The sequence below is a fragment of the Prionailurus bengalensis genome, chromosome E1 (assembly GCF_016509475.1).
Source record: "Prionailurus bengalensis isolate Pbe53 chromosome E1, Fcat_Pben_1.1_paternal_pri, whole genome shotgun sequence".
In the NCBI taxonomy this organism is placed as follows: domain Eukaryota; kingdom Metazoa; phylum Chordata; class Mammalia; order Carnivora; family Felidae; genus Prionailurus; species Prionailurus bengalensis.
Window position 1 is genome coordinate 16,015,491 of NC_057347.1, and position 19,332 is coordinate 16,034,822.

Sequence of the window (19,332 nt, forward strand, 5' to 3'; positions counted from 1 at the left end):
TCCTCCTTCACCCCACAGGTAATACACATGCCGCTGGGGCTCCCCGACGGAGCGGTCCAGGCAGGAGACAGAAATGAGCCACAGGACATCCTGGAGAAAGTCATGAACAAGCGGACCACACACAGCCACCGGGAGCATCTCAATTATGTTGTTTGCCTTTGCATTTAGGCAAAGGTCGGGTCATGGCTGCACATTCAGACCTCTGCCAAGGAGACAGCTGACCTTGGGGATGGATGTCCACAAGAGAACTACCAGGTCACCTGCACTGAAATCCTTCCTGCGCTTGGAATCCTGCATTCCTGCTCAGGAGACGGAGACACACATTCTCAGAGTGAATGTGGCCGGTAGTTGGGTAGCTGCTTCCCCGCCTCACATCTCGGACAGGAAACCCCAGCGGCCTCACAGGGGCGCTGACGGGATCGGAGGACAGGACGGCAGGGGAGGATGCTCTGAGCTCACCTAGGCGACCTGTGGATGGCGGCTGTGACTTGTTCTGCAGGAACATCCTCAAGGGTCCCCTCTGAGAAGCCTAACCCCTTCCTCCCAACCCGTTTCTCGCCAGCCTGGGGCAGGTGACCCCAGTGGATCTCCTTCCCTCTGTTCATGGCCACCTCTCAGTGCTGGGGCTTTCAGAGGCACCAGTGAGTCTGGAGTCCCCACTGCTGCTCCCCTGGGTGGGTGACATAGCCCACGTTCAAACCCAAGTCCTTCTGATGGTGGCCCACAGCCTTCCCACAGTGCCACACTCCCATAGCCAGGCAGCTCGCCCAAAAGCCTTCTGGTGATTTCTGCCACTGCCCCTTCCCACACGCCCTCACAGGGGGCCTGTGGTGGTACCGCACTGTCTACGGGCAGTGGGGATAACCAGATGGAACTGACAGCTACAGTCCCAGTGGGAGGGGACAAAGGGGCACAGAGCAGCCGTCAGTGTGTTACTTTGGGATGTAACACAAGGGCTCACTGGGTGACAAGGACCCATGAAGACAGTATTCACCAGGGACCCCAGGGGCTCCGAGGCCCACCCCCACCCCCTCCCCACAGCCCCTTGGCTCTGAGTCCCTTTCCTCAGAACCTCACCCTGTCATTTCCACAGCACAGCCCTGAGGCCCTGCGGAGCCTGGCCAATCCCTGACCTCTTGTCCCTGGGGGCCTCGCTTCTGCTTTCACTCCAGCGCTGCTCTACCCTTGGCCTTCTGAGTCCAGAGCCTGGCATCCTGGGCCTGTCCTGGGAGGTGGCATGGACTTCTCTCGAAGCCAGACTCGTTTGTAGGGCTAATAAAAACTAAGTGCTTCTTAACAAGAAGGACAGCAAATCCAGTATACTGGACTCGTCACCCTCAGAGGTGAACGGGGTGCTGAATGGAAGGTAGACATGGCTGGCAGTGTTTCTGGGGATGCCTGCCAGAGGCCGAGTGCTGGGCTGTGGAGACCAGGCCCTGAGCCAGATGTCCTGTCTGACGGCAGTACATTTCCTGTGTCTCCTAGGCCGGTGGCCACGGTGGCGGTACCGGGCTGGCCTTCTCCTGCCCTCCCCCAAGTGTGTCCACATGCTCTGGGCTGGGTCCCCTTGGGACACCCAGGCCAGCCTGTCATTGGGACAGACCACAGGCGTGAGAGGCATGGTAAGGCTGGCAACAGGGGAACCAGGGAGCTGCCAAAGCCTGCCTCTCCTCCCTCTCGGGAAGGGTACTAGAGGATTCCGTCAACGTGGCTGCTCTGAGAGAAGCTCGCAGAGAGGCAGGGAGGGGTGGCAGGAGGACGCCAGGGCCTATATTCTGGCTTCCAGCTCAGCAGCTGGGCCTGGGGAAACCATGGTCAGGCTCAGAAACTCACCCCGTTTTCCCAGGGGTTCACTCCCCCACCGTTAGGCCAAACAGGTTGCTGGAGTGCCCCTCCAGCATTCACCCTGCAGGGTCAAGGTACCCTCTCCCAGGCTGCATGATAGGCTTGTGCTGACTCTGTACTACAAGGCACCAGGATCTCGCCTCCCTTTCCCCCGCCCCCCTGGACTTTGAAGTTCTCAAAGGCCCACATATGGAAAGGGTTTAGCAGCTCTGAATGAGGCTTTTATTGAAGCCAGGTTAGCCTCATAGCACTCACTGTGACCTGCCTTCCCCAGCGGTCTGCATTCCAGTGGCTCAGCCTGCCCTCAACCCTGGGCTGCCTCGGGAGACCCCCAAGGCTGGGGGCATCTCTTCCAGAGCCCTGGGACCCTGCCTTCCTCAGGGCTGGCCGGTACACACTGCCTTCCCTGCTCCAGACAGCCTGGACATTTCACCCCAGAACCGGGCCTCAGGCTAACAGCCAGGAAGTTGCCTTGCCTCGGCTCAGGGCCATATTGGGGGCACCAGGGTAATGAAGGCAGGGTTGCTCTTGGGAAAAGGAACTGGCTGCGGCCAAAACAACACAGAGGCAGCCCAGAGCAGCCTCATCTCCAGAGTCAGGAGTGGGAGGCTGAGGTCCTGAGCAGGAAGTTTCATGCTAATTGCCATGGGAAGGCTAAGGGCCTGCCGGACCACCACGGGCTCGGTGTCCTCTCTCTGGACTCAGAGTGCTTCGGTGAGCATTGTGAAAGTCCTACTCTGAAGCTGACCTCATCCTCCCTGCCCAGGCCAGGAACGCTGTCTGGGCACAGAGCCTGTTCTTGAGAATGAGTAGCCCTGGCAATTCTGCTGCCTGTGCCTGCTCCGAAGGGCCTCTCAGTGCACTCTTGCCCTGGTCCCACAGGCCGCAAGTCCCCAAGCAGCAAGGCACCCTATCCAGGGCACCCGGCCCCGATCCCATTGAGTTCTATGACCACCCAGACAACCAGGCAACTGAGGATCAGTCATAGGCCCCCACGGGGCTCTGGACCTCCATCTTGCAGGGCGGCATGCTGGCTGAGAGCCGAGTTTAAGTGCTGGCTCCTGGACTAAGCCACTCAGGTCACTCTGGGTCAGTCTCTGAGCCCGCTTCCTCATGTAAAACAGACTAGATAATATTAGCACCTCTTAGGTTATCACCTCTCACATTACCGCTAGGAATGACCTGGTACTCAGCAAGTGCTCAAAATGTGTCTGCATCACTAAAACCAGGCTTAAGCTCCCCAGGGGCTTCCCACTGTGCTGAGATTAAAAGCTGAACTCCTTATCATGGCCTGCAAGGTCCTACCCAATTTGGCCACTGCCTGCTCCATCCAGGGTGATCTCCTATACTCTCCCGTGGCCTCTGTCTGCTTCTGAATATGCTATTGCCACCCCGGCTGCAGGGTTTTCACTTTGCCTGTTCCTCTGCCTGGAATGCACTATCCTGGATCTTTCCAGAATCCTTTTGTCATTTAAATCTTAGTTCAAGGAGCACCTGGGTGGTTCAGTTGGTTAAGCATCTGACTCTTGATTTTGGCTCAGGTCATGATCAGGCGGTGAGATTGAGCCCTAAGTCAGGCTCTGCACTGAATCACACTGCTTGGGATTCTCTCTCTCTGCCCCTCCCCTGCTTGTGCTGTCTCTCAAAATAAACAAACGCTAAAAAAAAAAAAAAAAAAAAAAAATCTTAGTTCAAAATTACCTCTTCAGGCAAGGCCTCTCCCTTCTCATTACTCTCTAATCTATTACCCAATTTTATTTTCTTCCCAGCACTTGTCCAGCCTGAAATGATCTCATTTATTGCCTGACTCCTTCTGTAGACAGAAAGTTCCATGAGATTAAGGGTTCTCTGCCTTCTCTGAGCACCCAGTACATGGAAGGCACCCATCAATATTCAGAGACAAAATGAATCAAATGGGGTGTGGGGGGTGGAGAGAAAGCAATGCCTTTCCACCAAGGCTCCTTTAGGACAGGGGTCAAGAAGTCTCATGTTTCCTGCTCACCTCTCAGCTCCTTTGTTCAGTGAATGGCTGGCCTTGGCCCAGGGGCAGCCCTGTGACCTCTCCCACCCAGACTTTCCCAGCGTGTTGAGAGTTTAAGACTTAGGAACAGGAATCTTGAGACATGGCCAAAATCATCACATGAGCTGGATCTAGGAGATCATCCTGTTCAGCTCCTTCATGATACTGATGCCAGAGAATCAGAAAGGTGAAGAGATTTGGCCAAGGTCACACAGCCAGTAAAGACAGCAGGCTCAGAGTTAGAAAAATAAGGCCTCTTGACTCCCACCAGCCTGGTGCCCTCTCTGGCATCCTGTGCCGCATGAGCCTGAGGGGCGGGGTGCTCCAAGGAGGAGGCCAGGACACAAACAAGGCTTCAAGCATGTGATGGGAAGCAGAGCTGTGGCTGTCACTGCTCTGGCTGTGCCCATCTGAGGCACCAACCTTGGCTGGGATCACTGTCCAGGACAGAGAAGGTTCTAGCTCCTGGCTGAGGAAATCACTGCGGAATGACAGGGCCCTCCCAGCCTCTCTGCAGAAGAATCCTAACAGCAAGCTCCCAAGGTGGCTTACCACCTCTCTAGGCTCACCCTGGGGACAAAAGACAATGCAGCGGGGGTGGCCTTAATCTAAAGCTCAGTGGGATCCTGGACTGACTCTCGTTCCTCCCAGGGACTGGGCAGGCAGGTTCCAGACATGGGGGAATGGGTGTTCCTCTAGGATGCTAGGGAGCAGTCAGAACACAAATATCTTTCCTGTCCCCAGCATGAGCTGATAGGGAGAAAGGAAGCCAAGACAGTACTTGCTGACCAGCTCCTGACAATTTGGGAAGCTGGCAGGCAAGGCCACTCAGCAGAGGGCTTTCCAAACTTGTGCTCCCTGACCAGTGCCTGGCAACTCCCCCAAACTAGCTCCTGCAGAAGTTTCTGGGCTCTTTCCAAAATGTCTGCCCTCCTGTGGCCTCGCTGCCTCTGGATACTCCTGTGACACTGGGCTCTGACAGCTTTGGCCTTTCAGGAACCACCTGGGTTGGCAGGCTTAGCTCCCCCTGGTCCGGGGCCATCTAAAAGCTGGGGCACCAAGCCCAGCATGGCTGCCTGGCCAAGCCACCTGTGGACCACAGAGATGCTGGAGAGAGCCAGTGCCCTTTCTAACCTCCCCAGGTGCAAAGAAACAGCACTTGCCAAGTGCACTTAGAGTAGGGGTTCCTACCTTGGGATCTGTAACCGTATCTAAAACAGCATCCAATTTGTGCATATGGGTGGCTCTGTGTCTGGATGGGGGCTCCATAACCTTCATCAGATTCTTAGAGTTGAGGACCTCTGCTCTGTGGAATCAAATAGCCCTCTTGGGAGCCATCTCAGTGGAGAAGTAGGGGCACTGGAGGTCAGGAGATCACCCATATGGCCCCAGTGAGCAAGTGCTGTAAGAAGCTTCATGGCTGTGAGAATGTGGGGATGTTACTCCATTCCCCCTTGCTAACTCTCCAGCCAGCCTGATCACAATCCTGGCTCTCACAGAAGCCCAGGGGGTAAATGGGCTGGCCACAGGGGTCTCCAGCCTGAAGGAGAGGCACTATTGTCCCTTTCCTACAGCTGAGGGATCACTGTAGGGGTGCAAGTGGGCACGTGAATGATTAAGACATAGACACAGGTCCCTTCCCTCTAGCAGATATGGCAGAGGAGGCAGGGCAGGGGACGAGGGGCAGGGCAGTGTGTGGGCAGCCAGGGCAGGATAGATGTCTACTGCATAAGGTTTCAAGATCTTTCTTGGCATCCAGAGCCAGATTATGAAATACAGTTAATGAGCCCAAGATGTACCTGTATCTGATAGCCTAGCACCCTTGTACCCTCCACACCTAGAACAGCCAGGGGATGGCTGTGTGAGCCTCGGGGATATACGCATGGTTTGAGTACCCGGTGCTACCTGTTAGGAAGAACTGTCAAGTTCAATGACAGACTCCGGGAGGGGCTAGGAGCTGTCCTGTGGTCACAGTCAAGATGAGGACCTGTCACAGTCAAGAGAAGGACCTGAGCCCTAAGGTTCCCCAGACAAGTGACCCAAAAGGGGCTCCCATCCTGTCCTTCCTCAGACAACACCTCTGACCCTCCCCAGAAATAGAGGGAAGCAAACCCTATCGCAGACACTCTGGGGTTCAGCAGGAAACACTTCCATTTACCTTGCTGGCCTCTGGCTTCTTGGCAGAAGTTCTTTTGAGGCAGGGAATTCCCAACGCCCTGTGGCAACCCCTGAAGCAGAGCCAAAGTCATCAAGAACTGTCCTCAACGCCCCCCCCCCCCCCCCGCCCTCCCCGGCATCCTCTGGGCCCTGCCAGTTCACCCTCAGTCCCCACCTCCAGGCAACCCCCCCACCCCGCCCCTTGCCCAATGCTTCTGGCTTGGCCTCTGCTTCATGGGGGGCCTGCTAGCTTCTCTATGGCTCCCACAAGTGACCCCATTAAAATCTTTGGATACTTCAGGGGGTGGGGGATGGGCCTCCTCCTTCAGCCTCTCTCCCCGCAAAGTGCAAACCAGGGCTCCAGGAGCAGGTGCGATGGGAGGAAGAGCAGGCCCTGAGCCTCATCTCTGGTAGTGTGATTGAGGCGCAAAATTAAAAAACAAACAAGAAATTAAAAAGGAAAGGCAAAGGAAAGCAGAAACGCGAAGCGGAGCCGAGAGCCCTGGCAGAGCCCGCAAACCCAAATGCCACGTGTCTCCTCTGCTAAACGCTTTGCACCACACGCCAACCGCCAAGTCAGAGACCAGAATGAGGCTTCAGCCCCAGAACTCCCCTTGGGGATACGAACAACCCCAAACACAGCCCCCTGGGACCCAGAGGGAAGCCCCTTCCAGCAGGTGCAGAGACCCCACAGGTTAATACTAACTAGGACTGTCCCATCTGAACACATTCTTTAGCCCCAGCAAGGGGTCCCCAGATAAGTCACATACACCCCCTCCAGCCTTTAACAAATCTTTAGTGAAAAGGGAGCAGGAGGGCCACAGGTGTCTTGGCATCCACAGCATCAAATCCTCAGGGCAAAGTTGATGAGGAGTTAATGGGCGACCCCACCTGCCAGGCTGGGTGGTACCTGGCGCCCTTCCCCCATGCCACCTAAGCTGCTGCCTGATCCTAGTCCCCTCCCTGGCTGGCAGTGAGCCGCCTGCCCTGCAAAAAATAGGTTAATGCAGCTGGGGAAAGAAGGGGAGTGGGCAGAGGGCCTGGCCCCCCAGGCCTGCCTGTTCACCCACCAGCCTGGGCACAGTTAGGCAGGCGCAGCAGGGTGAATGAATGTCCCGCCATGCAGACCCTCGTGTCTGTGACACTGACATACTTTGCCACACAGCGGGAACTAAAGGACCAAATCCCTGGCCACACAGGGTACCCTAGTGCCAGAGCCACCCTGCGGTCACACGGATACCAATCGGCTCAGGTGCTCAGCACCTGGGTGGCCTGCCACCCTTGCCCAGAGGGTACCACCAGACATGGAGATACAAGAGGCCCCCAGAGGCAAAGCTGCCTAAAGAATTCCTGAGGCGGATTCTTGATTTTGCCAGTCACACACGCACAGTGAAAGAACAGAAAGTCTGGGATTTGAGGGGTTGAAAAATTGCCCCCTACCTGCCAGGCACCTCCCCAAAGGGACAGGTGAACCAGAAAGGCTCTGTTTGGCTGGCACCAGGCCAGGAAACTGCTGGGGCAGTTTCTTGCCAACCTGGAGGTTTGGGAATGGACAATGAGCTTTGGGCTGGTGTCTGCTGGCCTCAGCAGGGGCCGGGGAGGGGGGTGCAGGGAAGGGACGGCTCCGGGCTGCCGGGCACAGAGAGCTGCCTCAGCACAGAGGGGCGACGGGAGCAGCTGAGGCCAGCAGGGCTCTGCTAGCCTGGTCCCTGGAGATGCTGAAGGTGACACAGGGGCCAACGCAGGACAGCTCAAGTTGCTGCCCTGTCCAGCACTTTCCAAAACTGATGTCACCTCTGGGAGGTCAAGTATGCCCCACTGGCAAGGGGTGAAACTAGACAAGGAGACAACAGGCCCAAGATCCCTTCCTCTTGGCAGGTGCTGGCTGGAGGTAAAGACCTACACAGAGGGTCTCCCTTCCCCTCCTCCCCAAGCTGCAGGATGGCTTGGAAATCTCCATCAGCCACAGCCACAGCCTCCCTTGAAGGATGGGCATGGCCCTTGCCAGCGAGGACAGGCACCCTGCGACATCTTGCTTAGGCAGTGAATTCAGGGCACAGTTATCAAGTGCTTACTGTGTACTAGGTGCTGGGTCTGGTTCCTCCTCAGATGCCTGACGCCAGGGCCCAAAGCCAGCCCCTAGGCAGCCTGCCCAGCTGCAGGACAGTCGGCTTCTATCTCAGATTTTAATCCCCACCAAGGTCTGGGGCTGCAGGCAGGACAGGCAGTCCGCCCTGGCACAGCTTGGTCTAGGCTGCCTGCTGGGTCAGGAAACCCCTGGCACGCTGACTGGGTTGCCTGATGCCCAGCTGGAACTGGGCCAGCAGTCATCTGGGTGGTCCCTGACAAGGCAGGCCCCTGGAGGCTGTAGCCCCCAGACTCAGCACCACCACCACCTCCACACCGTGCTCCCATCCTCCCTGGTGGGGCATGATGCCCACAGCCCCGTACAAAGAAGTCTTACATGGCCAGTGGTGTTGAGTGCTTCTGCCAGTGCCCCTCAGCAATGTCCACGGGATTCGGGAAGGGGGTCCCACAGGGGGTGGGCACCCTGAGTAGGGGGAACTGAGACCCAGGAGCCCCTTGCTTAACCGTTCACATTACTGCCTGTATAGACTCAGAAAGGAGCCAGGCTGTCCTCTCCCACAGGAGACAACAACCCCCCTTTTCCTGAGACAGGGACAGATGCAAAGAAAGCAGCCAGGGTCAGGGGTGGGGGTGGCAACAGCATTAATCATCAAATTAAGGCCACTTACAACAGACCCACATGCCTACCCCAGCCTGTCCTAGGACTCCATAATCAGGCAGGAGCTGTAACGGATCTCCAAGGGGGGCTGGGGGGGGGGGGGCGGGACAGAGCAGCCCCAGCAGTCCCCGGCCCTCCCACCCACGCAGGTCCCCCTTCCCCCCCTCCTAGCACCTTTTGGCGGAGCAGCTTGCTGCGCACCCGGCCCCAGAGCCGGGCGCCCGTGTTGGGGGGCCGCTTGCTCCCTGGCTCCTCCAGCCGATCCAGGCAGCAGCGCTCCAGGGGCTCACAGACCGCCTTCAGGCTGCAGTCGGGCTGAGGCAGAATGTCGGTCATGCCGGCGGCAGCAGGACCCGGCCCGGACTACAACCGGGCCTGCGGTGCCAGCTCCGGGGACACGGGAGAGGCAGAGGCGCGGGCAGCCTGGCCGCCGGGGCTCAGCTGCAGCGGCGAAGATAGAGCGAGCGTGCGGAGCGCTCAGCCCCCGGGCTGGCCTGGACTGTTACTCCTGCCGGGCAGGGAAGCGCATGGTGTGCGGCTCCGCTTTCTCCTCCCCTCCCCGGAGACTGCCTCCCAGAGGAGCGCACCGGTGGCGGCGGGCCCTCTTCTCCGCCTGCTGGTCCGCGCCAGGCTCGCAGGGACGCCCCAGTGCGTGCGCCACGGACCTCCCGAGACCGCGCGGGGACCCGCCCCCACCGAAGGAAGTGACTCAAAGGAGGCGCTGGCGGCTGCCCCTCCAAAAAACCCAACCTCCGGGTTTTAACTCTTGGCAGCCTGGGGCTCCAGCTCACTGACCTTCAGCCCAAGTACTGAATAAAGTTTGACAAGCAGCTAAACACAATCCAGTCCATTCCCCTCTCCATCCGCGGCTAACCCCTTCACCACCAGGCTGCTCCCTGGGGGCCTGGGGGATGTGAGGGGGGCTTGGGAGGAAGCCAGAGGGGGGTCTGCAGGGGGCAGGAGCTACGTTCTGGCCAGGGACAACTGCCCTTGTCCCAGGCAAAGGTCCTGCACTGCCCTGGAGTTCTGCTTCCCCTACTCTCAACTCCTGCCCCCAGGCACCTCCCTGGATGCCAATTTGGTGACAGGACGAGACATGTGTGGACTGGCACTCACAAACCTCCTCTTCGGAATGTAAAGAATAACGAAGTTCTCCAGTGGGGCAGCCTCCTGGGCTCTAGGGGTCTGAAAGGAACTGGTCACCATGGGCCATTCTCCAAGGACATGAGCAAAAGCCAAGAATGACACTGGTTACAAATGCCCAGCAAGAGGTGCCCCTCACACAGCCACTTTTAACAGTGGCCGCATGCACTTCACCAGAAAAACCCCCAAACAGTTTGTGCTGCCGCGGGCAGAGCCACTTTGGCAAAGGGCAATCAGCCACTTTGTCTGGGCTGGGTGGCTCGGAAGACAGAGAAGAACGAACTTGTTCTTTACCCTCAAGTTGGTAAACATTCTAACCAGAGTGAGAAATGAATCACCAAGTTAGAGCCTGGTGTTGGGGTGGGGGGTGGGGGGAAGGCCCCCAGATGGTTAGGGTACACAAAACCCAGAGACATCACATTATGCAGAGCTGGGCTCACAGCAGGAAGGAAACCAACGTTTTCAGGATGCCAACCACGAGCCAGGTCTCGTGCAAAGGGCTTTCAGATATCCAACTGCATTTAGGCCTTACAACTTTTGTGATGCCTGTGTTACTGTCTCTGTTTTCTGAGTTTTGAGGACTGGGGCTCAGGGAGGGAAAATTCTTGCCTGAGGTCACACAACTGTAGCTGGGGAGTGACAGGTCTCTTTCAAAGCTTCTGGTGCTCACAACCACTGGGCCTCACTGAAGTGTGGCTGATTCTTTTTTTTCCTTTTTAAAAAATTATTTATTTATTTGAGAGAGAGAGAGAGAGAGAGAGCGAGCGAGTGTGTGCAAGCACGAGCAGGGGAGGGGCAAGGGGAGAGAAAGAGAGAGAATCCCAAGCAGGCTCCATGTTCAGCATGAAGTCCGACGCAGGGCTTCACTGCAAAGAAAGCCAAGACCTGGTCATAATAAAAGCCACCCTCTACCGAGCATTTACGGTGTGATGGGCACCGTGCTAAACCACATGGATTAACTCACTTCGTGATTCCTCAACCTTACGAAGTAAGTACCAGCACCCCCATTTTCCATTTGAGGAAATGAAGGAGACCGGAAGTTGAGCACCCTACCCAAGGCCATGCTGGGGCCAGCCAGAACAGGTCCGGCGGACAGCACCACTGTCGTATCCTGCATTGCAGGATCTGGTCCTGCACTCCCTCTGCCTGGCGGGTAGAAGTGGGGTCCTGGAGCTCTGCTGGGCTCCGGGTGTCCCTGCAGGGTGGCCGGGCCAGCTCCATCTGTTCTAGGGCTCCACACTCCACACCTGCTTCTACACAGTGCAGACAGGGCTAAGCTGCCAAGGCTGCACGGAGTCTCCTCACATCTGAGCCAAAGTTGCCCAAAGTCGCAGCAGCTAAACACGGCCGGCCCATGACACCTTGCCCGGTACTCCCTGAGGGGGAGAGAAAGAGACCCACAGAGGCAGGGACATATCTGTGTCCCCTGCCCAGCTGAGGCCTGAGGCCCCCTATCCTTCCTGACCCATCCCTAATCTGCCTCTCCCAGGGCACCAGATGCTCCTTCTGAAGAGAGTCTTCCTCCAGTCCCACAAGGGGCCGGGCAGGTTCCCCACCCTGGCTGTCACAAAACCCATTCCTCCAGGAAGGTGTCACTCACTGCTGCAGTCTTCACTTCTCCAACTCATTCATTTCATTCAAGAGGCGCTGACTGAGGGCCTGGCTATGTGTTTGACCCTGGGTGTGGGGCTGAGGAATCATCACAGACATGAATCAAAAGTCTGTGCTTGACAAGGCTGAGAGCCCAAGAGAAGAGCAACACATGGGCTTAAATACCTTTAACAGGCAGCAGAAAAGCACTCCTTCACTTGACACATATCAAGTGTGATGTGCCTGCCATACCCAGATGGCCAAAGCATCACCTTAGCTCTCATGAAACCCAGTCTTAGGCCTTAAGAAGAGCACAGATAAAGTGCAATGACAGTTGAAGGAAAGGAGAGAAAATTTCTAGTCAGAGGAACCGCACAAGGCTTCTTGGAGGAGGAGGGGTTGGCATGAGCCTTGAGAGCTGTGAAAAAAGGCCATCCGCTTGGCTTTCCTCTGCAACCCTTCAGCTGACGTGCAACCGCTGGTTGTGTAACTGGCTGGGAAGGTGCCATTAACATCTCTGACCATGTCGGTACGCTTGGTACCATCAGCTGGTTAACTTCAAAACTGGCCCCTTGCTGGCTTTCTAAGGTTCTCTTCCTTCTATCTGGGTCATATGCACAGGGTACAGTTTACTCCCCCAAACTGCACCCTGTGGGACAAGGTGTGCCTCCCCCACCACTGGGTGTGTGGGAGAAAGGAGGCAGTCTAGATCCTGTTCCCAAAGCCCTATGCTTGCCTGTCATAGGAACCCCAGGCTCAATACTTGTCTGGATAAAGCAAACTCTGATTGGGTGAAAGCTGGCCAACTGGTCTCCATGGTGACATAAGCGCCTTAGCAGATGGGTAGCTGAGTTGGAGGCTCTTCCCTTGAGATGTTCATCTTTCCCTTCCTCCCCGTGGGCTGGGGGCTCTCTCTGGGACAGCACAGATTTGCCTTCTCTTCCCTAAGCCTGACTCACTCCTTCCTGGAATCAATGGTCTAGGAGCAAGCTGCAGGGGGGTTTGTGCAAGACAAATGTTCCCAGTCACTTCCTCAAAAGTGACCGTCTGAATTCCAGTCCCTCCAGCCCATCACAGACCCTTCCTCATCTTTGCTGGATGGGCTAGGCTTAGGCTGTCCTGACCACCCAGGGAAGGACTGCATCCCCTTCCCCCTTCTGTCCATCCCTTCCATCCAGCCACACCTGGCAGAACCCGCCGCTGAGGACAAGCAAGGGCCCCCTGTCTGGATAAACAGAGCCTGGGCGGGAAGGCCCACACAAACAGATGTCGCTGCCTTTGGAATTAAAAACATTCCTAGTCGACTGTCCTGTCTTCCCTCATCCCTTCTCTGCACCCCCCCTTCCAGGCTCCCTGCAGAAGGAACAAGAAGGGCCGCCCTTAGGGAGGTGCAGGGCCCTGGGTTCCACCTAAGGAGGGGTGTATATCTGGGACGGTTGGGGCCAGGCACCCAGCACAAGCCTGCATGAGGCGAAATCAGGTTAAAGTGATCAGTAGCGGCATCACTGAAGAAAAAAAGGTCAACAGGGAATAGATGCAGCCTGAGATGTGTGGGCGGGAGAGGCAGGGACTGCCACCAGTGCTGCCTTGGTGACAGCTGGGGGTGGGGACGGCTTCCAGGCAAATCCTCCAGCCTGTGAATGCTAGGAGAAAGGTTCTTTCTCAGGACTTTGGGATGCTGCTGCCACTTCTCTGGAGTGACCCCCTTTTCCGCAGAAGACTTCCCTCTTCTCCCCCGGCCCAGACTAGAACCCTGATCCTCTATCCCTGGGATTGCACTGAAGATGGGGAGCAGAGCTGGGGAGCAAGGTGGTGGACAGCATGATGGAGTCTGAAGCTGGAGGGCTGCAGAAAGGAAGCCCGAGGCAGTCCCCGCCCAAAGACAGGCACAGGAGTCCAGCCTGAGAGAACCAGCAGGGCCAGCAGCCGGAGCCCAGACAGACCGGGGCCCTCGTGCAGGGTGTGCATACTGGCGGGGCAGGTGGTACATCCCAGAGCAGCTGTGAGAAAGCACGAGGAGACTCCCCTTAAGATTCCTGGCTCTGTATCCCTGCATCCCTAATGTGTGTTCTCACCTCCTTCTGTACTTGTCCTATAGAACTATACCAATGGCACATCCCTGGCAACCCCTAGTGATTCTCATGGCATATTTGGTCATGGAAATGGCTGGAAAATCCACTGGAGCCTTCGGGAACATCTCACTTATCTAAAACAAACCCCACCCAGGGACAGAGCGGGAAGAGCACACCTACCGTGTCCTTCTATTTGCTCCCCATACAACTCATGGCCAGACCAGCACCCAGACCCCCTTGGCTTCTTGCCTGCTCCTTCTCACTAGAAGGAGGTATGTGGCCAGGGTCTCCCAGCACAGTGTTGGGGGAGAGGCAGCCCCCCCCCCCCCAGGCCTCATGCTGAAGACACGACAGCCTCAAACAGGAAGGTTTGAAAGTAAGTCAGGGGGCGCCTGGGTGGCGCAGTCGGTTAAGCGTCCGACTTCAGCCAGGTCACGATCTTGCGGTCCGTGAGTTCGAGCCCCGCGTCAGGCTCTGGGCTGATGGCTCAGAGCCTGGAGCCTGTTTCCGATTCTGTGTCTCCCTCTCTCTCTGCCCCTCCCCCGTTCATGCTCTGTCTCTCTCTGTCCCAAAAATAAATAAACGTTGAAAAAAAAATTTTTTTTAAAAAGAAAGTAAGTCAGGATCCAGTGAGCCCCTATGCCTTTTTTCTCCTGCTCTGTGATTAACCAACTCTTTTCCACTCAACTCTCAGCTCCAAATGAACAGGAGAAAGCTCCTGGGAGCCAGGGAACCTGGGCAAGAGTCCTGCCTGGTCACTGGAGACTCAGGAGCCACTTTCTCTCTCTGAGCTCAGTTTCCACACCTGTTAAAACAGGGGCTTGGACCAGACAAATGGTCATCAATGAATTTCTTTCTTTTTTTTTTTTTTTTTGCAGAGGACACTCTCTGCCTTTCTTTCCAAATGAAATCTTATACCAAAGTCTCCCTGCCCCCCAGTCAGATAAAAACAGAAGAAAGAAGAGGCCCCTGGCTAAAGCCCGGGGTGGATGGGGTGCTCCAGGTCCCTCCCAGCAACCCCTAAGCTCAGTAGGCAGAACCTGGAGCCCCTTAGCCTCCTTCCAGGGGATGGTTCTCATGAGAACTGCTGTTTCTCTTAACCACAGCCATTGGCCCCAGCTTGCCCTCAGGGCGGGGAGATGTGGAGGCTGGGGAGATGAGGGGCTTTTTAAGGAGACTTCCGGGTCAGAGTCCTGGCTCTGAAACTCGTGTCTTATCTCTACTTTTCTCTCTGCTTTGGGAAAGCTGTGGGCCTCTGCTTTGCTGGTGTGGGTTCCCTTCGGAGGCTTTCCAACTGGATAACACTCACCGAGTCATTCAGGCTGGTGCTTTCTGGGTCACCTTGGTCCTGAAGCTCTTGCCTCTAAGGGTATGAGCAGGCTAGGCTGTGCCCAGCCTCTCCCGTCCCAGCTCACGGGAAGTGGGCTGCTCCTGGGGGTCAGACCCTTGCGGAGTGCCACCACTGCTCACACCCCTCAATGCCGTGGCAAAGGCTGGGCTGCAGTGAGGGGCCACGGCAGGGTCTGCAGCACCCGCAGTGAGGGAGGCTGGCAGACCCCATGTGAGGTGCCCCATGTGAGCATTCATATCCACCTCAGCCCTCACTCAGGGATGTCCCTGGCAATTCCTCTACTAAGTCCTTTTCTCAGAGATCTTTTCAAAAAAATCAAAAGCAAGACCACCCAGAGACCAGTTTTTTTTTGATTTCTAGGAAGATAAAGTTGCAGCCTCTGCCCACAGGGAGCTCAGCGATTACTGAAATGTACAGTCACCTCTGTAATCTCATTTAATATTCACACGGGTTCCAGAGGAAGCACTCAAGAGGTCACCTGAGGCCACCTTGCTATTAGGTGGTGGATCTGGAATCAAACCCAGCTCTTCTGCCTGAGTCTGGGAGCTCCCAGAGCTGGGAAGACAGCACCCCTCTTGTATTTGTTGAGAAGCTGGATATTCTCAGGCCCTGAATGAGTCAGTTCCCAAGGTCCTCTCTGAATTAGCTTCTCTGCTTGCCACCCACCCGAGAGTTGGGCCTAGGGAGTGGGCACCAGGCCTGCCCTCAAGGTGGCATTCCCAAGAGGGGCAGGAGGGCAACAGGGAGATTCCAGCCTCCAGCTGTTTTCTATTGAATGCTTCCCATCTCCAGAATCCACTGGGGCAGAGTCCGCCTCCCCAAATCAGGAACACCTGGGAGGCGGAGGCAGCTGAGCAGGGGTGGAACGAGAGAGGTTGTAGAAATGTGGGGAAGTCTCTGGGTAGTGGGGCGCTGGCCCTCCCAAGGTATCCCGCCCCTGGATTTCCCCCATCCTGCTGCCTGCTCTCCAAGTGTAACTGAGGCATCTGGACCAGTCTTGAGAAGTGACAGCAGGTGGGGATGAACAGCTCTGAGACGAGCAGAGGATGGGGTGGGGCAGGACAATGGCTCCAGTCCCAAGGCCTCTGGGAGGAGGCAGTGTCTGAAGCAGGGAGAGAAACAGTGCTGGCACCAAACCTCCCCTGTCCCCATGTGCCTCTGGGCTGGCCTGGTGGTGGTGGCAGCAGCAAAGAGAAGAAAGAGCCCTTCGTGGGCCAGCTCTGAGAACAGCAGGCAACAAGGATATGAAATGCAAACTCTAGAGGCAGATGCTTCCCCTGCTTGTGCACATCAGGACTGAGGCTGGGTACAGGGGAGGACTCCACCTTCCGGGGGGAAAGGCTGGAACACCATTCCCAGCATGGCCACTGCAGCATCCTAGGGGAGGGAACTGACTAGCATTGTGGGTGCCAGGCCAGGGGTTGAGGGCTGGGGTGGTGGAATGAAAGGGAATAGCCAGCCCCAAGGCTTTCTCATAGCTGCCCCCACACCCTTAGGTAAAACCAGGCCATTAATTCCCAGGATCCAGGGCCCAGCAGTGGTCAGCGCAGCCCGAAAGACGATTGGGAGAAGGTGTCAAGGACCCACATGAATGTCCCTCTGTGATCCCACCCAGGGAGGGACCCCGGCACCTCTTGGCACCAGCCATGAAGAACCAGAGTGGGCAAGAGCTAAAAATGTCTGGGTCAACCAGGCCTCTGACCCAGAGCCCAGGCTCCCAGAGCAATAAAACTGACATGCCTGGCCCTCCAGCAGTCAAACAGGGACAACAGACCCCTCAAGGGCCAAAGAGAGAGATGTGGGGTGGGGGAGCCCTTGACTCCTGCCCTAGCAGGCTCCTGACCCACGCTTACTCTGAATTTCCTCATGCTCTGCAGAGTAATTGAAACCAGAAACAACTCTGGGCCAACAATGGCCCCTTGTTCCTGGCTCCTCACTCACTTTGTGCTCTGGGCCTGACCGCACCATGCCAAGCTGAGAGCTGCACCAAGGGAAGAGCCCAGAGCTGCTCAGTCCAGGGTCAAGGCAGGGAAATCTTGGCTGCCTGGTGCTAAGGGGCCTAACCTTGACCTCCAGCCTACTCTGAGGTTAGTTCGTCAAAGCCAGGTCTGACCTTCATCAGCATAACAAAATAGATATGGCCTCAGCCAACCTAAGGTCTATACAGAGGGGGCCACTTGCAGGTGACAGCCTTTGGGAGGGGGTGCTGCTTGATGAGCTATACCTGGAGTTCCTGTAGGAAGGTGGAGGACAGTGTACCTGGACCTGCCAGTTTGGGCAAAGGGCTATCATTATTAGATGAGCACAGACTCTGTGCCAGCCCTGTGCCAAGGGCTTCATGGACTTCCACATTCAATTCTCATTAGGACCCATTTTACGGATGAGAAAACAGAAAATAAAGTTAACTTACTCTGCTCTCCCAACTAATGAAAGAAGAAAGCTGAACTCTGAACCCTAGATCTGTTGGGCCTCAAAGGCCCAACGACACTGACATATCAAAATTCTCCTCTTTTGTTTACTACATGCTGAGGTCCTGTTCACTCTTTGTATCCACAGCACAGTGCCTGACCCTTAGAGGGTGCTCAGTATGCAGAAAGGCATGAAAAAGCTAGTGAAAGCATGGCTCTTTCAGGGAGGCTCCTCTGAGCCTTACAACAAGCTGGTGATGAAGGCAGAGTGGGAATAGTTATCTCCATTTAACAGATGAAGAAACTGCAGCCCCCAGATAGGAGTCTTCTGACCCTCAGCGTCAGGGTCACTCCCTCCACACTCAGTACATATAAACCATGACCTAGGGAAGGGCAGAGGAGATCCGAGGAAATAAGGGTCAAGGAGACAGGGATGCCTAAATTGGGGGAGAGAAAGCCAAGAGGCAACTGTTTTAACCAGAAAAGGCTAATAGTGACCAGTTGGTCCTCCACTTGTGGGGCCCTGCTTTCTGGTAATAGCTGGAGACCAACGAGCAGTTGGCTGGGGGTGGGGAATCTTGGGTCTGAAGAGGAGGAGGCTATGAAATCTCCATCCTCAAAGACCAGGCTCTTTTTCTCACTTAAAAGGAAGAAAGTCTAGGGGCTCCTGGTTGGCTCAGTCGGTAGAGCATGCCACTCCTGATCTCAGGGTCGTGAATTCAAGCCCTACATTGGGTGTGGAACCCACTTAAAGTAAATTTTTTTTTTTAATTAAAAAACAAAAGGAAGAAAGTCAAAAATAACCAAAATGTCCATTGGTGGATGAGTGGATAAACAAATTGTGGTCTATGCATTCAATGTTATTCAGCATTAAAGAAGGAAATTCTGGGAGGGGGGTGCCCAGGTGATTCAGTCAGTCAAGTGTCCAACTTTGGCTCAGGTAATGATCTCACTGTTTGTGGGTTTGAGCCCCATGTCGGGCTCTGCAGTGACAGTGTAGACCCTGCTTGGGATTCCCTCTGTCTCTGTCCTTCTCTGACCTGTGCTTTCTCTCTCTCTTTCTCTCAAAATAAATAAACTTAAAAAAAAAAAAAAAGAAAAAGAAATTCTGCGGGCCCCTGGGTGGCTCAGAGCCGCCCACATCGGGCTCTGTGCTGACAGCTCAGAGCCTGGAGACTGCTTTGGATTCTATGTCTCCCTCACTCTCTGTCCCTCCCTGCTCACACACTCTCTCTCTCTCTCAAAAATGAATGAACATTAAAAAGTTAGTTTAAGAAGGAAATTCTGACACATGCTACCACATGGATAAACCTCAAAGACATGATTCTACTTCCAGGAGGTCCCTGGAATGGTCAAAATCACAGACAAAAAAAGTAGAATGTGGTGGTTGCCAGAGGGGTTACCTTTTTTGTTTTGTTTTGTTTTTTAAAGTAAGTTCCATGCTCAACATGGAGTTTGAACTCATGACCCCAAAATCAAGAGTTGCATGCTCTACCAACTGAGCCAGCCGGGCATCCCCTGGAAAGTTACTGTTTAATGGGTATGGTAAGTTGGGATGATGAGAAAGTTCTGGAAAAAAAAAAAAGTTCTGGAGATGGCTGGTGGCGATGGTTGCACACAATGTGAACGTATCTAATGCCTCTGGGTGACACTAAAAATTATTAAAATGATAAATTTGGGGCGCCTGGGTGGCTCAGTCGGTTAAGCGGCCGACTTCGGCTCAGGTCACGATCTCACGGTCCGTGGGTTCGAGCCCCGCGTCGGGCTCTGTGCTGACTGCTCAGAGCCTGGAGCCTGTTTCGGATTCTGTGTCTCCCTCTCTCTCTGCCCCTCCCCCATTCATGCTCTGTCTCTGTCTCAAAAATGAATAAACGTTAAAAAAAAAAAATTAAAAAAAAAATAAAATGATAAATTTTATGGTATGTATATTTTACCACAGTTGAACAAAAAAGAGGGTCTAGATATTGTCAGATGTGCCCATCAGGGCTTTGTGTCCTAGT

The 19,332-nt window shown here is 55.3% G+C and overlaps 1 protein-coding gene across 10 annotated transcripts in view; it reads right to left on the reverse strand.

The window, feature by feature from the left end:
• Window positions 1-19,332, reverse strand: part of ABR (ABR activator of RhoGEF and GTPase) — a 183,583-nt gene that overhangs the window by 14,140 nt on the left and 150,111 nt on the right. Inside the window, exon 1 of one of the 10 annotated variants that reach the window (XM_043585540.1) lies at window positions 8,943-9,405. The exons of the other annotated variants lie outside the window; for them this stretch is intronic. Coding sequence (XP_043441475.1) covers window positions 8,943-9,104 — 162 coding nt within the window. The 5' untranslated portion in view covers window positions 9,105-9,405. Of the gene's footprint in view, window positions 1-8,942; window positions 9,406-19,332 lie in introns of those variants that run through there. 10 annotated transcript variants of the gene reach the window in all.